We start from the raw sequence: 14,845 nt of genomic DNA, 5'->3' as shown, positions 1-14,845 counted from the left end.
AGAATTCACATTTCTGAGATATATTTTTTTTAAAAAATCATAATTACGTATATAAGATTTATTTTCTTACCTAGATTAGCATCTGCAGAAGCCTGAAGAATTCTAATCATGTAGCCCAGACTGTCAGGGTTACATTTGAGCAGTTTTGGTAAATAGTAATCTATAATATAAGTAGTTTGGTCATGGTTCCCTTCACACAGTATTACTAGAAGAGGAGAAACCCAGATGTCATGCCACTGGTCAATCCAGGTGCTTTCTTGAAAACTCAAAGTAAAATGGGCTTTGTGATTTGTAAACATGGTTTCCAACAGATCACTAGCATAGGGTGCAAGAGACTGATCACTCATCACATCCAAGATTTGTATTGGAATTGTTCTGTCCAATTGTAGTATATTTTCAGTGCCCACACACTCTACTAGACAGCCAAGACAACCGTATTTCCCTTTTATGTGCCATTCCAAGCTTAGCAAACGCTTTACCAGCCTTGCAAAGAATGGGTCTGATTTTTCATTGGATCCAGTAATGGTGGTTCGGTGTATCTGAAGAAGATTCTTGAATATCAGTTTGGTTTGGTGTCTAACAGCATCCAGAGGGTGTTCCCAGTGTGTATAAATGTATTCCAGCAGCTTCCCAATTAAGTCAGAGTTCCCATTAAGTTTGATTTTTAGATTTGGGGAACCCGAAATGAGGGCGGCCAGTGCTGAATTAGTCCAAATAGCAAGGATTCTAGACAAAGATGCTGCCATACTGGATTCTTTTAACCTTTAAAATAAAAAACCAAACAAAAAAGTTTGTTATTTGTATTTGCCAATGTTTTCAAAAAATATTTCTTTTAGTTTCAAAATAATTACTCATCACATTACTTTAACTTGCACTAAAACAGGTAAAAGGAACTAACACAAAAAGGAGGTGATGAATTGGATGTTGTGACGTGTATGCTTTGTTACCTGACAAGCTGTTAAGTGGTCACCACTAAAACCCCTAAATATGGATAAAAGAAACCTGACAATCCACTCCACTTACTATTTTAAAAACAAAAATTAAAATTAATATCCACATGCTAATATTTGAGCTGCAATATGTTATTGCATGCTTCTTGAAAATATAAGGAAAACCTTTTCATTGGCATATAAAAACACAAAAACTGAGTACCTTAATTGCAAAAACAAAATCACAAAACTGACCTCCAAGGCAGGAACAAAGGTTGAACTGAATACACATTTTTATCTCCTATCCAATAGCACTGGTGGTCCATTAGACGCAAGCAGTCAATGCTTGCAAAAGAAAAATAAATTTTAAACTCATCTTACTTCAAGCATTCCACTCATTGGCACACTTTGTTTTCTTCTGTACTTTTAAAAGTATAGGAAGTGATATCCTGAAACTAAGCTTTATCTGTCTATATAACAACTGATTCTGCCACACCTTACCATCAAGTAGTTGGTAAACTAAACCCACTTACATTGGAAAAACAAGATTTCATTTTAGCATACAAGAGAAAATTGTAACTTAGAACTATCTATGCAACATCAAGACGTATTTTCAAACTTACAGAGTTATTCTGAATATATTAAAAAGATGACACAATCTGTGGCAGAAACTGGTATCATTACACAGAAAACTTCAGAGATATTCCACCAGGACCGTAGGAGCCATGCAAAAATACAAGTGAAAAAATCAGCCCCCGCGCCCAAACATGAAACAATATAAATTGAAACACAGGCTTACTCTGAACTCAAAGACAACAAGACTGATGCAATATCTAGTAACAGTTTCTCTCCATTTTCACCCATGCTGCCATTCTTCCACTCCAGCATAGCCAGTGCACCATGGCAGAGAAAGAGAAGGACTGAGTCGGGGAGTTCTTCCATACACAGAGTCCCACAGTTACTCACAAACCACGCTGGCACGTCCGTGTGTTTCACTGACCCAAGGAGCAAATCACTGACCTGCAACAGCAAAATAACACCCATTAGAAGTATCTTAGCACAGGAGAAAAGCAATTTTGTGCATAACTGAGAATCTTAGAAGATATGATGAGACTTCTTGTACACTGTTTTTCTCAAATTCAAAACCCTAACCTTATTACGTCACATGGCAAGGACAGAATAAAGGATTTACACTCCAGCAAAAGACTGATACAAAGTTTGGCAAGCCCTGCTATCCACATCAGCAAAGCCCCTGAACAACACTGGTAGCACTGATTAATGACACTATGAAATTTCAGTCTTTAGCGAAGAAATACACTTACCAAGGAAGGCAATCCTTCAACTGGCTCATACATAGCTTTAGTAAAGAGAATAACAGCCAGTCCTGAGGTAGTCTGAACAGTTTGCAGGAGAGTTGCTACACGGCAAAAAAAGATATTTTACATTAGAGTGCAGCAAACATCGAGTGCTACAGCTGTGTATCAAAATTATAAAGACGGTATTGAATTCTTCTAGACCGTCTGGACTTGTATAATCACAAATCTGTAGTGTCCATCTGAATAGCAAGTATTAATGAATTTGTACTCTAGTGTAATAGGAATCTATTAATACCTTTAAACACACAGAAAATATAAACTGTCCAGTAAGACAAGGAGGACTGTGGCAGAACTTACTGACGTTTATATAAAATTCTACTGTACAAAAAAATCTGTAAACACTAGTAAACTATTAGTTATAGTGCACCAATAAATGGTTCTGACAGCATAATTCATAGAGATACAAAATTTTTGGTAGGCACAGACATTCAGTCAGTCTCAAAAGTATTTCTGTTAGTTCTAAATTATTAGTAATATTACCTTGATTTTTTTGTAGTAGGACAAGTTAAACTGTACACTCCAAAATTACTATCTATAGATTACAGCTCGCTGAAAGACCTACTACTGCTCCCAGTCCCATTAATCTTAGCAGTTCAATTTTCATTCAAGCTAAATCAAGTTTTTATAAGTACAGGCTTTGTTTACTACAAAACCAACAAGACTGGTTTAATAAAAATATTTAGGTTTGAATGTTACTAAACTTACCATCCATTAGGAAGTCTGTGGAGCTTTTCAGTAAGCTACACATGCTTTGCCAAACAAAAGACTCATGGTGTTTCCAAAGACTGCCCTGGATATTTTCTTGTAATTTCTGTACAAGCATCATTGAAACTTTAATGGCTACCAGTAAATCATGCATCAACTGAGTCTGAACAATACGATTTCCATGATTCTTTCTGTGGAAGGAAAAAAAAAAAAAAAAAGGTCACGCACACAAAAAGGAAATAAAAACCATTCTTCCCATCCCCAGAAAACTACACTCTGCCAACTTCAGATAGAATTAATGGTAAAAACTGGTTTACTGAGTTAACCAGATACACAACTACAGGAAAACAAGAAGTAGATTCAAGGGCAGTGTTTTAAAATGAAGTTAACAAACATAATGACAATTCTACTACAGTTTCTGCAGGTTCCTGTGATAAACTTTCACTCATTTGATCCTGTCTGAGCAGAGCTGAACTTCTCCAGCAGCTTTCCAAAAAGAACCATTGAACACAGTGCTGCTCCTTTGTCATTTTTCAAGGAGTTCCTGCACATGCAAAGTATGTTTCTATGATTTAACTTTCTTATAACATGAAGACAGACAACATGCAAACTTTTAATGTACAAAACACTCCATTAAGCACCCTTATTCTCTGGGTATACAATGAAAGACCACAGTGAAAAGGCTTCACTTTATGCAATGCTTGAAAATATCAAGATATTAAATGATGATTGCTGTGACAGACTAAAAGGAATATCAATACTGAATTAAACACTCACACAGAGTATTACTCTACCTGAATTTTAATAAGTGTACCTATTACTTACAGGGTTCAGTCACGATTCAGATACCAAAACCACAACTCAAATGCCTCCCTTAAGAGTAGTAGCTCTAACACAGCATCAGTGCCTTAAATGTCATGACTTTTAATTTTCTTCCTTTTCTCTCTTATTTTATATCATTGTATTGCCACAAAAAAAAAACAAAAACCCAAACAGAAAACTCATCAGCTGCTTTTTTAAAAAGCGGGTATTATTGTAAAATGACATTCCCCTCTTTCGTCAATGTATGGCTACCAAATATTCCAAACCATACCAGACTATCTTGCAAGAGTGAAATAAAAACAGATAAAAAAAGAGCTTATATTGAGTTCACTTGCCTGTTTTCTTCCTGTATGTCAAGCAGTGACTTCACCAGAAACTGAAGAACTAGTGAAAACAATTATGGTAAGAATTTATTTAAAAGAGAAATAAAACAGGAAAAGTTCCAGCAAAGCAATCACACATACACCTCACACCCAGACACAACGAACAGCTATCAATGTAGTGGTGTTTCTTCTACCTCATAAACAAATTAAGCTGACATTTCAGTGCAAACCCAAAGAAGTAACGCTAAAGCAAAATCTCCAGCTGGCTTGCAACAACCTGGTACAAAACAAGAGTTTCCAACCCAGTTGGCCTAATCCTAATCCATTTTCTTCAATGAAAAGCTGAAATTATCAAGAGCTAAAGGCAAAGCAGCAATAACAGGTCCACAGGAAGCTGTGAACATTATCTGCATGCTGAGGGCACAGGATATCAAGTTATGCCATATTACCAGCAGATCAGACTACTGCCAAATTATTGGCAAACAAAATTTTTGGCGCAGCAGGCCTGGGCTTGCTATAGTCAAGACTGGCTGTTAACAGCTCACTGTTACCACATTCAACTCCATCACGAGGCGCAAGACAGAGAATACTTCACTTAAAGTGGCATCAACTCCCCCAGCCCTTTATGAATCATTCACTGGTACTTTTCAGGTTTATATCTAGGACTGCTCAATAAAGCAAGACTGACCCCTGCAAACTGTTGGTACAAATCAAGGGAAAGCCTTTGACAAAGCACCACCATGTGAGGTTAGCTATCAAAAACCAACAGGAGGAAATCAGAACTGATAGATCTTTATGCCTACCTCATGCTACTTCTTCACACACAACCCTCCCCCCAATAACCTACAGTGAAACTTATTTTAGTACAAATATAGCTTTACCTTCTTCAAACAGGTTCTTCATACTTGCTCTACCTAAAAGAAAGAAAATACATTTTAACTACTGAATACTAGCCAATATATTCCATTTTACATAGATAAAGTGTAAGCATTACTACTAGGTGCAGTACCAAGATGCAAACCAATGCTGAGCAAGATAAAACAGAAAACAATATATTCAATATCATACCTAAGTTGAAGTCCTCCATACAGGAAGCAAGGTTGTCCAGTACTTTTCTGTACAGATATATGTCTGTGGTTTTCAGTTCTTCCCTAAGGCAGCATACAAAGCTTTGTACAGCTAATGTCATAAACTGTTCAGGAAGACCGTTTAGCAAACTGCAACAGTACGAAACAGCATAATCAGTTAGCTCATGCTGAGGAGTTAAATATCCACATGACCAAAGTCAATGTCACCTAAAACTCCAATAATAGATAGATGTTTCCTCCTGCATGAAAACGTAATTCTGTTTTAAAATAAACACACATGTTCCAATTTTGCAGCTACAAAACGTGTCAAAGGGGTATAAAACTCCGGCATGTGACCAAATACAGTACAGAAACCCTGCACCTCTCAGCGGCAAAAAATGTTTTCAGACATAGAAATGAAACAAGCTAAGCACTGGCTCTTAAAAACGGTAAGTCTGTAATAAATATACTGAAGAAATACAGTAATTTTACAACAAAAAATTTAATTGCCATAAAAACAGGCACATGAAACCACAGTTTAGTTACGATTCCTCTGAACAACCTTCTCTTGACACTGTCAAAGTTGAGATATTTCTTTTAAAATATCTACTCTAATATGGTATTTTAAAATTCGAAGTGCTAATTACACACTATGTTGTCTTTCCAGTAATGAAAGTAGTACTTCACTTTGCAGTTATTTATCCAATGATATAAGAAAGGAAAACAGTACATATTCACATATTAGTACCACAGATTTTCAGTAATTAAACTACAGCAATTTGTAGTGCATGATAAATTACTGACTCCTAGGTAAGGAGAGCATTTTTACAAAAATAAAGGTTTACTATTCAATTTTTTACCTTGCTAACACTTTTTTCAAGGGATTCTTTATACTCAGTGAAAAATACGTCTCTCCCAAAATATCCAAACAAGTTTTAACCATGGGATCACATGCAGAGTTTGGATCCATCTTCTTCATCAATGGCATAATCTATAAACAGAACATATGATCAACAAAACCCCAGGATATACCCTGATCATTAACAGAGGCAGAATTTCCTGTTATCCAAGTATATGGTGCAAAACTGCCCCCTCTTTACCATACCCTGTTGAGCTTCAGGTATTGAACAAGGTTCCAAGAACACCTCTAATACCAAAGATACATACATACAAAATAGGAAACTTGGTATCACTTGCCTTCCACCATTTTCAGTAACTGTAGCCCTTGATAATTTACATACTAGAACTACATTTCTACCTCATGCACATACAGCAGTAACAACTGCTTTTCACCGGTTCCCAGGAATGTTAAAAATATTACAAAGTTTATTTCAGAATTGTTGTTTCCCATTACCAATGCACATGACACACCATCAGTTACCAAGAACCACACCAATAATGGTGAAGTCTTACTTGTTTAATACACTGGATCTGCTGGATGCCATTGCTCAACTGTGCGCAGTGCAGAAGCAGAGATGCCAAGTTTTGCTCTTCAGCCTTTGAAAACCCTACATTTAGAAAAAAAGTCTCTATTTAGAAAGGAACTACAGTAAGCATTATAAACACCACATAATTTATAGTAAGAAATCACTGCTTAATTCTTGGGCTTTTTTCCTGTTCCAGTAAACCTACTGGCGCTACATTCTCTTAAGCCACAACACTTTAACACCAATTTTTTTTCTAACAAAAACAAAAGATAAATACAAGTTTCACTGTAACATACAGTAGGCCTCATCTGGTATGAAGACCAGTTTCACAAAATCACAGTATGGTTGAAGTTGGAAGGAACCTCCAGAGGTTACCTGGTCCAACCACACCGTTCAAAGCCGGGTCTCCTGGAGCAGGCTGCCCGGGACAACGGCCAGATGGCTTCTGAATACCTCCATGGATAACGACTCCCCAGATTCCCTGGGAAACCTGTGCCCGTGCTCAGTCACCCTCACATTAAAGAAGTGTTTCCTGATGCTCAGAGGGAACCTCCTGTGTTTCAGTTTGCGCTCATGCTTGCTGTCCCATCACTGTTCAATACAGGAAAAAGCCTTTTTTATGCTCTCCCTTCAGATATATTTTACACATCGGAACACACCAGGACCCTCATGAGCCTTCTCTTCTGCAGGCTGAAGAGTCCCAGCTCTCTCAGTCTTTCTGCACAGGAGGGATGTTCCAGGCCCTTCATTATCTTAGTGTCCCTTCACTGGACTGTCTCTAGTATGTCCATACCTCTCTTGTACTGAGGAGCCTGGAAACAGATGCAGCACTCCAAGTGTCACCACTGCTAAAAGGCAAGGAGCACCTCATAGCAACTTCAGTGTACAAATCTTGATTTACTTGGGTTTGGGTTTGTTTTTATTTGAAGAAAAGATCAATGGAAGATTCTCTCATCAAAGAAACAAAAAAAACACACCACAAAATAAAACAGCATTTGAACAGTATCTTTAAATCAAGTTAACTACAGAAAATACAAAGGCTGGGAAAATACTCTCAAGATGACCTCCAGAGATCCCTTCCAACCTCAACCATTCTGTGATTCTTTGAAATTTGGTGTTATCCTACATATTAAAGCTCGTACTTCAGGCAGCACTGAATTACAGGCCTGCAAGTGGGATGACAAGTAGGCCGTTCTACCAACTTCACACCAATGATAAAAAAAGCAAAGAGCTTTCCAACCAAAGAAAGAGTGTTCTAGAGGATTCTTTTTAACTTTGCCAAGGTAAGAAGTCATTGTCATTAAAAAATAAAAACAAACCTAAAAAAAGCAAACATACCTAAAATTTACAAAACAAAACTGACCAAGTAAAACATAACAATAAACAAACCCCACCAAAACAAATCAATTTCAGTTTTGAAACTGAAGTTTTCAATACTCAAACGCATTCTACTACTAGGAAAAAAAATTCCGCGTAAACTCAGGAAAAAACACCTCACTTACTCTGAAGTTTTTCAAGCTTCTGATGATCAAGAAGGAATGCATCTACCTGAACTTCTTTCTTCTTCTTTAAAACCATTTTAACTGATAGATACCTGCTAAAAAAAAACCTACAAACATTTTTTAAAATTACAGGTCACATTATTTTAAAAGTGTAATTACAAACACTTCCTGTGATAATGGTCTTTTCACTTCCTGACGCAATTTTTACTGTATTATCTGTGCAAATTATTTTTCCAAGATCTATTACAACTATTTCAAGCATTTTGTCCAAAATTCATACAGACTTTATGCAACAAAAGTAATAGAAAACAGGATTTGCTGAATGAATGACAAACTGTCTCACCAGTGTTTTTACTGCACTCGTTATGTAGTCTGTGGCATGCCCCTGGATCACAGTTCAAAAATATCATGCAGAAGTAGGGGAATAACACCACAAAACTTCTGTTGCTCCGTTTTACTGTTTCACTGGCTTACAAGCTTGTTACCACTGAACAGCTGAGGATGGAAAGGACCTCTGGGGAGCACCTGGTCCTACCCCCTGCTCAAGCAGGGCCACCTGGGGCCATTACCCAGCACCATGTTCAGGTGGCTTTCAAATGTTTCTAAGGATGGAGACTCCCCAGCCTTACTGGACAACCTGTGCCGGTGCTCCAGCAGCCTCACACCACATCTGGATGCTTCCTGATGCCCTGAGGGACCCTTCTGTGTTTCAGTCCGTGCCCACGGCCTGGCACTGGGCACCACTGAAAAGCACCTCGCTCCATCTTTGTACCCTCCCTCCACGCATTTATATACATTGAAAAGATCCCCCGACCTATTATCTAGTGCCAGCTGATAGCGGTCAGGAAAGCGTAACTCCTTTTATTTTCTTTCAGGATCAGGTAGCCGGCACGGCAACAGCGGGCACACCGGCGGGGCTGGGGGCACACCGGCGGGGCTGGGGGCACACCGGCGGGGCTGGGGGCACACCGGCGGGGCTGGGGGCACACCGGCGGGGCGGCGGCGGCCACCCCCCGGGCAACCGGCGCCACAGCCCCGGAGCCCGCCATAACGCCTCACAGGAAGGCGCCGCCGCGCCCCGCCGCCGTGCGATCGCCACACGCTCTCCCTGACCGACCGAAACGGCCCCAGCAGCCCCGCGCCCCACAGCGGCTCCCAGCGCGCTGCCGGGCCAGGCCGCACCGGCCGAGAGCCCAGCAGAGCCGGCGGTGGGCCGTAACCGGGCCCGGCTCGCAGCGGTACCCGCCACGGGAAGCGACAGCGCCGCGGAGCCGCCGCCATGGAAGCGGCGGAGCGCCGTAGCAAAGGAGAAAGGAGCCGCAGAAAAAAACCCGACCTGAGGGGAGACTCACCCGCCGGCGCCGCTTCCCTTCCCGGTACCGCCGCCCCGCCCGCCGCCAACCAGGACGCGAGGGCCGCCCCCGGCCCGCCCCGCCGCCCGCCCCGGGCAGGTGCTCCCCCCCCGGGGCCCGCCCGGGCTCCTGCAGCGCCACGGCCGTGGCGCTGCAGGAGCCCGGGCGGGCCCCGGGGGGGGGGAGCACCTGCCTGGGACCCAGCTGTAGGTGGCGGGGCTGCTTTGTAAAAGACTTCCCTCATTTTAAATGTAGTCTCGGGGAAATGCACTGCGGGAAAATTTGTCCTCTTCCTACAGGTTCCCCAGCTTCAGGGGAACCGTTTTCAGGGTTCCAGCTCTATGTATTCCAGCTCGTTTTCTGTAACATTAGGGATTATCTTCCCAGCAACTTTCTGCTTTCCAAAAGAGCTTTACTCTCCACGAGTTTTAACAAGTAGAGGAAGCATCCATGCCAGGGAGCTGTCAGGTAACACCAGAAGAATCCACGCTTCGTAGTGCAATGCATAGCGAAGAGGCATCTTGAGAAATGAAATGCCAACATGCAAGACCCACACGCTTCAATTGCTCTGTTCCCCAAGAGCACCAAGTTTATGGTATTCACAATAACTTATTTAGAAGTAGCTCGCATAATACCTCTGAGCAGCTCACCAGGCATGGGCTCTTCAAGGCTTAACCACCTTGGAAAGGTAAGCCATTCTGTTTTCGTAATTTCTGTTCTGCTCATAAGGAGCACAGATGCTTGAAATACTGGTGTCATGGCTATGTTGTGCCCTGCCATGAGCCGGAGATCCTGCAGGGACCAAAAAAGCGACCACAGTGTTAGAAATTGCTACGGAGAGAATTAAAAAACTAGAAAACATCCCTATGGCACTGTATAAATACACCTACACCTTGAGCGCTGCGTGCAGTGTTCATCCCTACCCAAAAAGAAGGTAGTAGCACTGCCAGAGGTGTAAGGTAGGGTAAGAAGGATGGCCAAAGGTAGATGGGGGCTTCCCTCTATGAAACCATTAAGAGGTAACTTCAGTCTCAAAGAAACTACTGAAATGGAATATGACAGAAACTTCTAAAATCATTTTTCACCGTCTCTACAAAAATTAAGGGGCATCAAATGAAACAAACAGATGGCACGTCCGAAACTAAATAAATTATTTACACCACAGAGCTCATAATCCTAGGACATTTACATTTGTTCAAAAGCAGCTGGACTAACTCATGGAAGAAAAAAACCCCAAACAGACACACACCCCCAAAAAAAAAAAACAAAACCCAAACCAAAAAACCAAAACCACCCACCAAAACCAAAACCAAAATCAGACAAAGCTTCAAAACACAAAACTTCTGTCTCACAAAGTCCCTGAACCTCAAGGCAACTGGAAACTGGGACGATATTGTGGGGTATTCTGGACATTTAACTTCCTGGGAACTGGCTGAGGATGACAGTCGAGTGACTGGATACCAGGCTCGATGGTCCCCTGCTCTGGCCAAGTACAGTGACTTTTACTGCAATGTTTCTGCAGTTCATCAGAAGGTGGTGTTTGGTTTGGTTTTTTTTTCTAAGCACTGGATTTATGTTCACAAACTTTACAGTTTTGACAAATCAACATCCACCAGTGGAAAGCCCTCTCAAAGGAAATATTCTAATCCACACTGTTGGGAGCTGTAAATTCTAGTCTTCTTGAGTAATGCCTATAGCCAGAAAGTAGAATATTTTACATTTTAAGTTTCTTTCACTGGGAGATGGTATCATTTGAAAACTCTCAGAAATTGATTATTTAGAGCAATATATAATTTTACCACTCCGTGGCGCCAAACAATTAAAAAGAGGTTGTGCTCTTACAGGGAAGCCATGGACCTACTCATAGGCTGTATTTCTCTTACACAGGAAAAGCCTTCATTAGTAACTGAATTAACCACAGGTTGTTCCATTCAAAGGTACTGAAGCACAAATACTACAGGCTATTTAGATAAGATGCCGTTTTTCCATCACTGAAAGACAAGCCATAGCCTTGAAAGAGCAACATTTTAAGATATGTCATGGTAACAGCATGAATTGAACAGGAATGATCTTTCTTCCTTCCCCTTCTCCACTTAAATAAAACCTTTAAAGCTGTTTTTTTGTCAAGAAAAATCAATATACTTTTTAATTAATTTGAACAGCCCCTGAAGATGATCTATCTATGTACATCACAGTTTTGTAATTGCAACTTGTATAATCAATATCAGGGGAACTTTTTCTCTATTGCAAGTCTCAAATATATACATTATCCTTCCAAAGAATCCACATAGAAATGAATGTACAGGAGACATTGTATAATCTAAGATTTTGGAATCACAAGATGTTTTCTGGAATATATTTTCCAGTTGTAGACACACATACTGGTCTGAAATACCTAAACTTAAATGGTTGCAATGCTTATCTTTGTGAAAGAGGACCAGAAAAATCTCTGTTTGTCATGATGGGGGTAAGGTTGTGTCCCAGCATGTCAGAATGATGTTCTACATTCTCAGGAAAGTCTCATAAACCCCAAATTTTACATTCGAGTTGCAGGCTTGATAACCACTTGATAATCTCTGAAATGGTGGGGTTTTTTTATTATTAGCTTCCACACTCTGGAGTAGATGTTTTGCAATACAGTGTTCATAATATTCAAAATGAATGAGGTTACTGTTTAATAAGATAACCAGAAACTTAGCACTTACTTTCTTGCATCACAGTCAATTACGGACAGTAAAAGCCACACAACACACACACCTTCAGCCACATCTAGAGGCTAGTATTTAGAGCCCACATTAGAGAGGCAAGTATTTAATGGTATTTTGACTTTGGTTTACTTCTGTAGTGAGCCAGCTAACAGATGATCGTTCCAAGATCCAAATACCTGGTCTTGCAGGTTGCTCCTGCAGCATACTATGTACCAGTTCTTTGCATTCTTCTGCACACATTTGCAAGACTCCACTTCAGATTTATTACTGCTTGTACGTAACTTCCATCAGCGACAAGGGAAAGGAGAAACTCTCTTCCTGAGACCACAATTATGTGTACAATAGTTTTCTATCTTTGCCTGGAAGATACATGGCTTTCCCCCTTACATGCTAATTATAAAACAAAGTTGTATTTTGTTCTGTGTGTCCCAGTTGTTCTACTGGTAATTTTATTCCCTTCAGTACCTGAACACAGATTCTAGGTACCTCTACATACTTTACAGATAAGGACAATTGAAAGAAAATCCTGAATATCCCTACTTCTTCCAGAATATTTTCTCATGCCTCTTTACGTATGAGTATTGAGACCTCTGTGGCTGCAAAGCATTTTTATTACCTGAGGCCAGAGAAAATGTCAATCCACAGAATAAACTGTAAGAAAGAGTCATTTAGTGACCAGGCTTTGCTCTCCCTTCTGCTGTCTGAGCGTGCCATTCATGTCACCTTTGTTTTTCCTTGCCTCACTGCGCTCTGAACTCAAATGCTCTCCACGCTCCTGGTGTATCTAAAGAGAACATGTCGCTATTTGAGGAAATGATACGGCCAAAGTTTTCATTAAACATCAATGATAGATTATTTTGTACAGTGTTTGCTAGGAACCCAATGACAATTTTTAGTCTTTGGCTAAATCTTTTAATCTAAACCCCCCTTTTTTTCAGTTAATTTGTTTTTAGTGTAGGTTGAAGACGCTAGACAGAAGGTATCAGGTAGAAAACAATTCACATCTTGCTATACCAGCAAGCATGTTTTTAGTATGTTTTTCAGTAATGAGTGCTTAAAAAATACATGAGGCACTTAGAAAAGTACCAACAAATGAAGCAGTTTCAGCAAATTGTTTGGATACTTTAAGGTCACTGCAAGGGAGTGGAAAATTGGAGGCTGTACCAAACTGAACAGGAAAAAATGAAATTGTGTGTATAACCAGATGGGGAATACTTGAGCTTTTAAGACTGCTCTTTTTTTTTTTTTCTTCAGACCAAAAAATTGCACTTTCACTGAGTCACCAATGATTGTGAAAGAGCATTTTACACAACACAACGCTGCACATCTACATTAGAAATAAACACCAGAAGGGTAAAGCAGGGTTTGTTTGTGCACCAGAAGAACCTGCAAAACATTTTGCCTCCCTAAACCATAATCCCAATGAAATACAATCCCTAAATCTCAGTCCCAATCAACATGTGGATGAGGAAGATCCCTGTACATGGCAGACAAGCAACACAGCAATCACTTTTTCCAAATTATTTTTAATGCTTCAGGCACTCAAGTCTTCCAGAGGAGACTGTGGCAGCTGGTTGCCCGAGACGTACTGCAGCTCCTGCCAGCCGGTGGGGACACGAAGACCCCGCTGCCAGCATGACGCATCCGCACGTGCACCTGCCGCTCTACTGCGGTGCAAAGCGTGCCTCACCTGTTGGACACGGCAGCTCTGCAAGGCCCATTCATCCCATAATATCCCCACCATTGCCCCGGTGACTGCACAGTTCCAACCCTCCGGTTTACACTTGGCAAATGACCTTCCACAGAAGGTGGAATGTGAATTACTGTAAACTCCAGTGTTGGAGCTGACGGACTTCAGGGCAGGTGGATGCTGGTTCCTAACACAGTCTCCCCTTCAGGAATTCGCGCAAGGTCAGAGCAAAAAACCCCAATTCACAGGGACTAGAAGCAGCGGGACGGGGCAGGGGCGCTGGCTGCCCGGCCCATCTGCCGGGGGCGGCGTGCGGCCCGCTGCCTGCAGCGCCCTCCCGGCTGCTCCCGCCGCCCATCCCCGCACCGACCAGGCCGCGCCGCGCCCCGGGCGGGCAGCCCGGCGGCTCCGGCCAGCGCCCCCTCCGCGCTCCGACGGGCGCTCCCTGCCCGCCGCGCCGTCGGGGCCGCAGCGCCCGGGCGAGGCCGTCTGGGTTAGAAGCGGCGCGGCAGAGGCCCCCCGAGCGCGCCCCCCGCCCCAACACCCGGGCCAGGCCGGGCGTCCCGGCACGGGCCCCCCGGCGCCGACCGGCCCCCGCCGCGGCCGCCGCCGAGCCGCGCAGGCCCCGCCCGGACGCCCCGCCGGGGGCGGCCCCCCGCTCCTCAGTGGCCGTGGCGGCCGTCGCTCAGGCGCCCGCGCCGCTCGCCGCGGGGATGGTGGGGCGGGCGCCGAGGGGCGCGGGCGGGCGCGGGCAGCTGCGGCCCCGCAGCGCCCACAGCCCGGACGGCGCCCGGCGCGGCGAGCCACGGCCGCCAGGTTTGACCTCCCTTTCGTTGCCCCCTTCCCTCCCTTCGCGAGCGGGGCCGCGCCGGGCGGGCGGCAGCGCCCGGGCCGGCCCCCGGCTGCTCCCCGGCGGGGCGGCCCCGGGGGTGCCGCCGCGGGGT

At 42.8% G+C, this 14,845-nt stretch overlaps 2 protein-coding genes across 9 annotated transcripts in view; one reads left to right on the top strand and one right to left on the bottom strand.

The window, feature by feature from the left end:
* The window catches only part of THADA (THADA armadillo repeat containing), a 161,697-nt gene extending 152,167 nt beyond the window's left edge, over window positions 1-9,530 (bottom strand). For 3 of the 7 annotated variants that reach the window (XR_008749141.1, XM_055815969.1, XM_055815970.1), the window contains exons 1-11: window positions 9,488-9,526; window positions 8,152-8,246; window positions 6,636-6,730; window positions 6,083-6,213; window positions 5,224-5,372; window positions 5,037-5,069; window positions 4,164-4,216; window positions 3,011-3,197; window positions 2,252-2,346; window positions 1,729-1,949; window positions 71-762 (exon numbers count right to left, since the gene is read on the bottom strand). Coding sequence is in view for 6 of the 7 variants with exons in the window: in XM_055815969.1 (XP_055671944.1) it covers window positions 71-762; window positions 1,729-1,949; window positions 2,252-2,346; window positions 3,011-3,197; window positions 4,164-4,216; window positions 5,037-5,069; window positions 5,224-5,372; window positions 6,083-6,213; window positions 6,636-6,730; window positions 8,152-8,227 (1,732 nt within the window). In the remaining variant the exon portion in view is untranslated. Of the gene's footprint in view, window positions 1-70; window positions 763-1,728; window positions 1,950-2,251; window positions 2,347-3,010; window positions 3,198-4,163; window positions 4,217-5,036; window positions 5,070-5,223; window positions 5,373-6,082; window positions 6,214-6,635; window positions 6,731-8,151; window positions 8,247-9,487 lie in introns of all 7 variants that reach the window. The other 4 variants (XM_055815966.1, XM_055815968.1, XM_055815965.1 and 1 more) reach the window with 4 other exon arrangements.
* Window positions 9,531-14,577: 5,047 nt separating this feature from the next.
* Window positions 14,578-14,845, top strand: part of PLEKHH2 (pleckstrin homology, MyTH4 and FERM domain containing H2) — a 57,030-nt gene continuing 56,762 nt past the window's right edge. The window contains exon 1 of one of the 2 annotated variants that reach the window (XM_055816383.1): window positions 14,578-14,717. The gene's annotated coding sequence lies outside the window, so the exon portion shown is untranslated. The remainder of the gene's footprint in view (window positions 14,718-14,845) is intronic. The other variant, XM_055816384.1, reaches the window with a different exon arrangement.

Source organism: Falco peregrinus, chromosome 11 (assembly GCF_023634155.1).
Source record: "Falco peregrinus isolate bFalPer1 chromosome 11, bFalPer1.pri, whole genome shotgun sequence".
Lineage (NCBI taxonomy): Eukaryota > Metazoa > Chordata > Aves > Falconiformes > Falconidae > Falco > Falco peregrinus.
The sequence above is the reverse complement of the archived record's forward strand: the minus strand, read 5'-3'. Positions and strand labels throughout refer to the sequence as shown.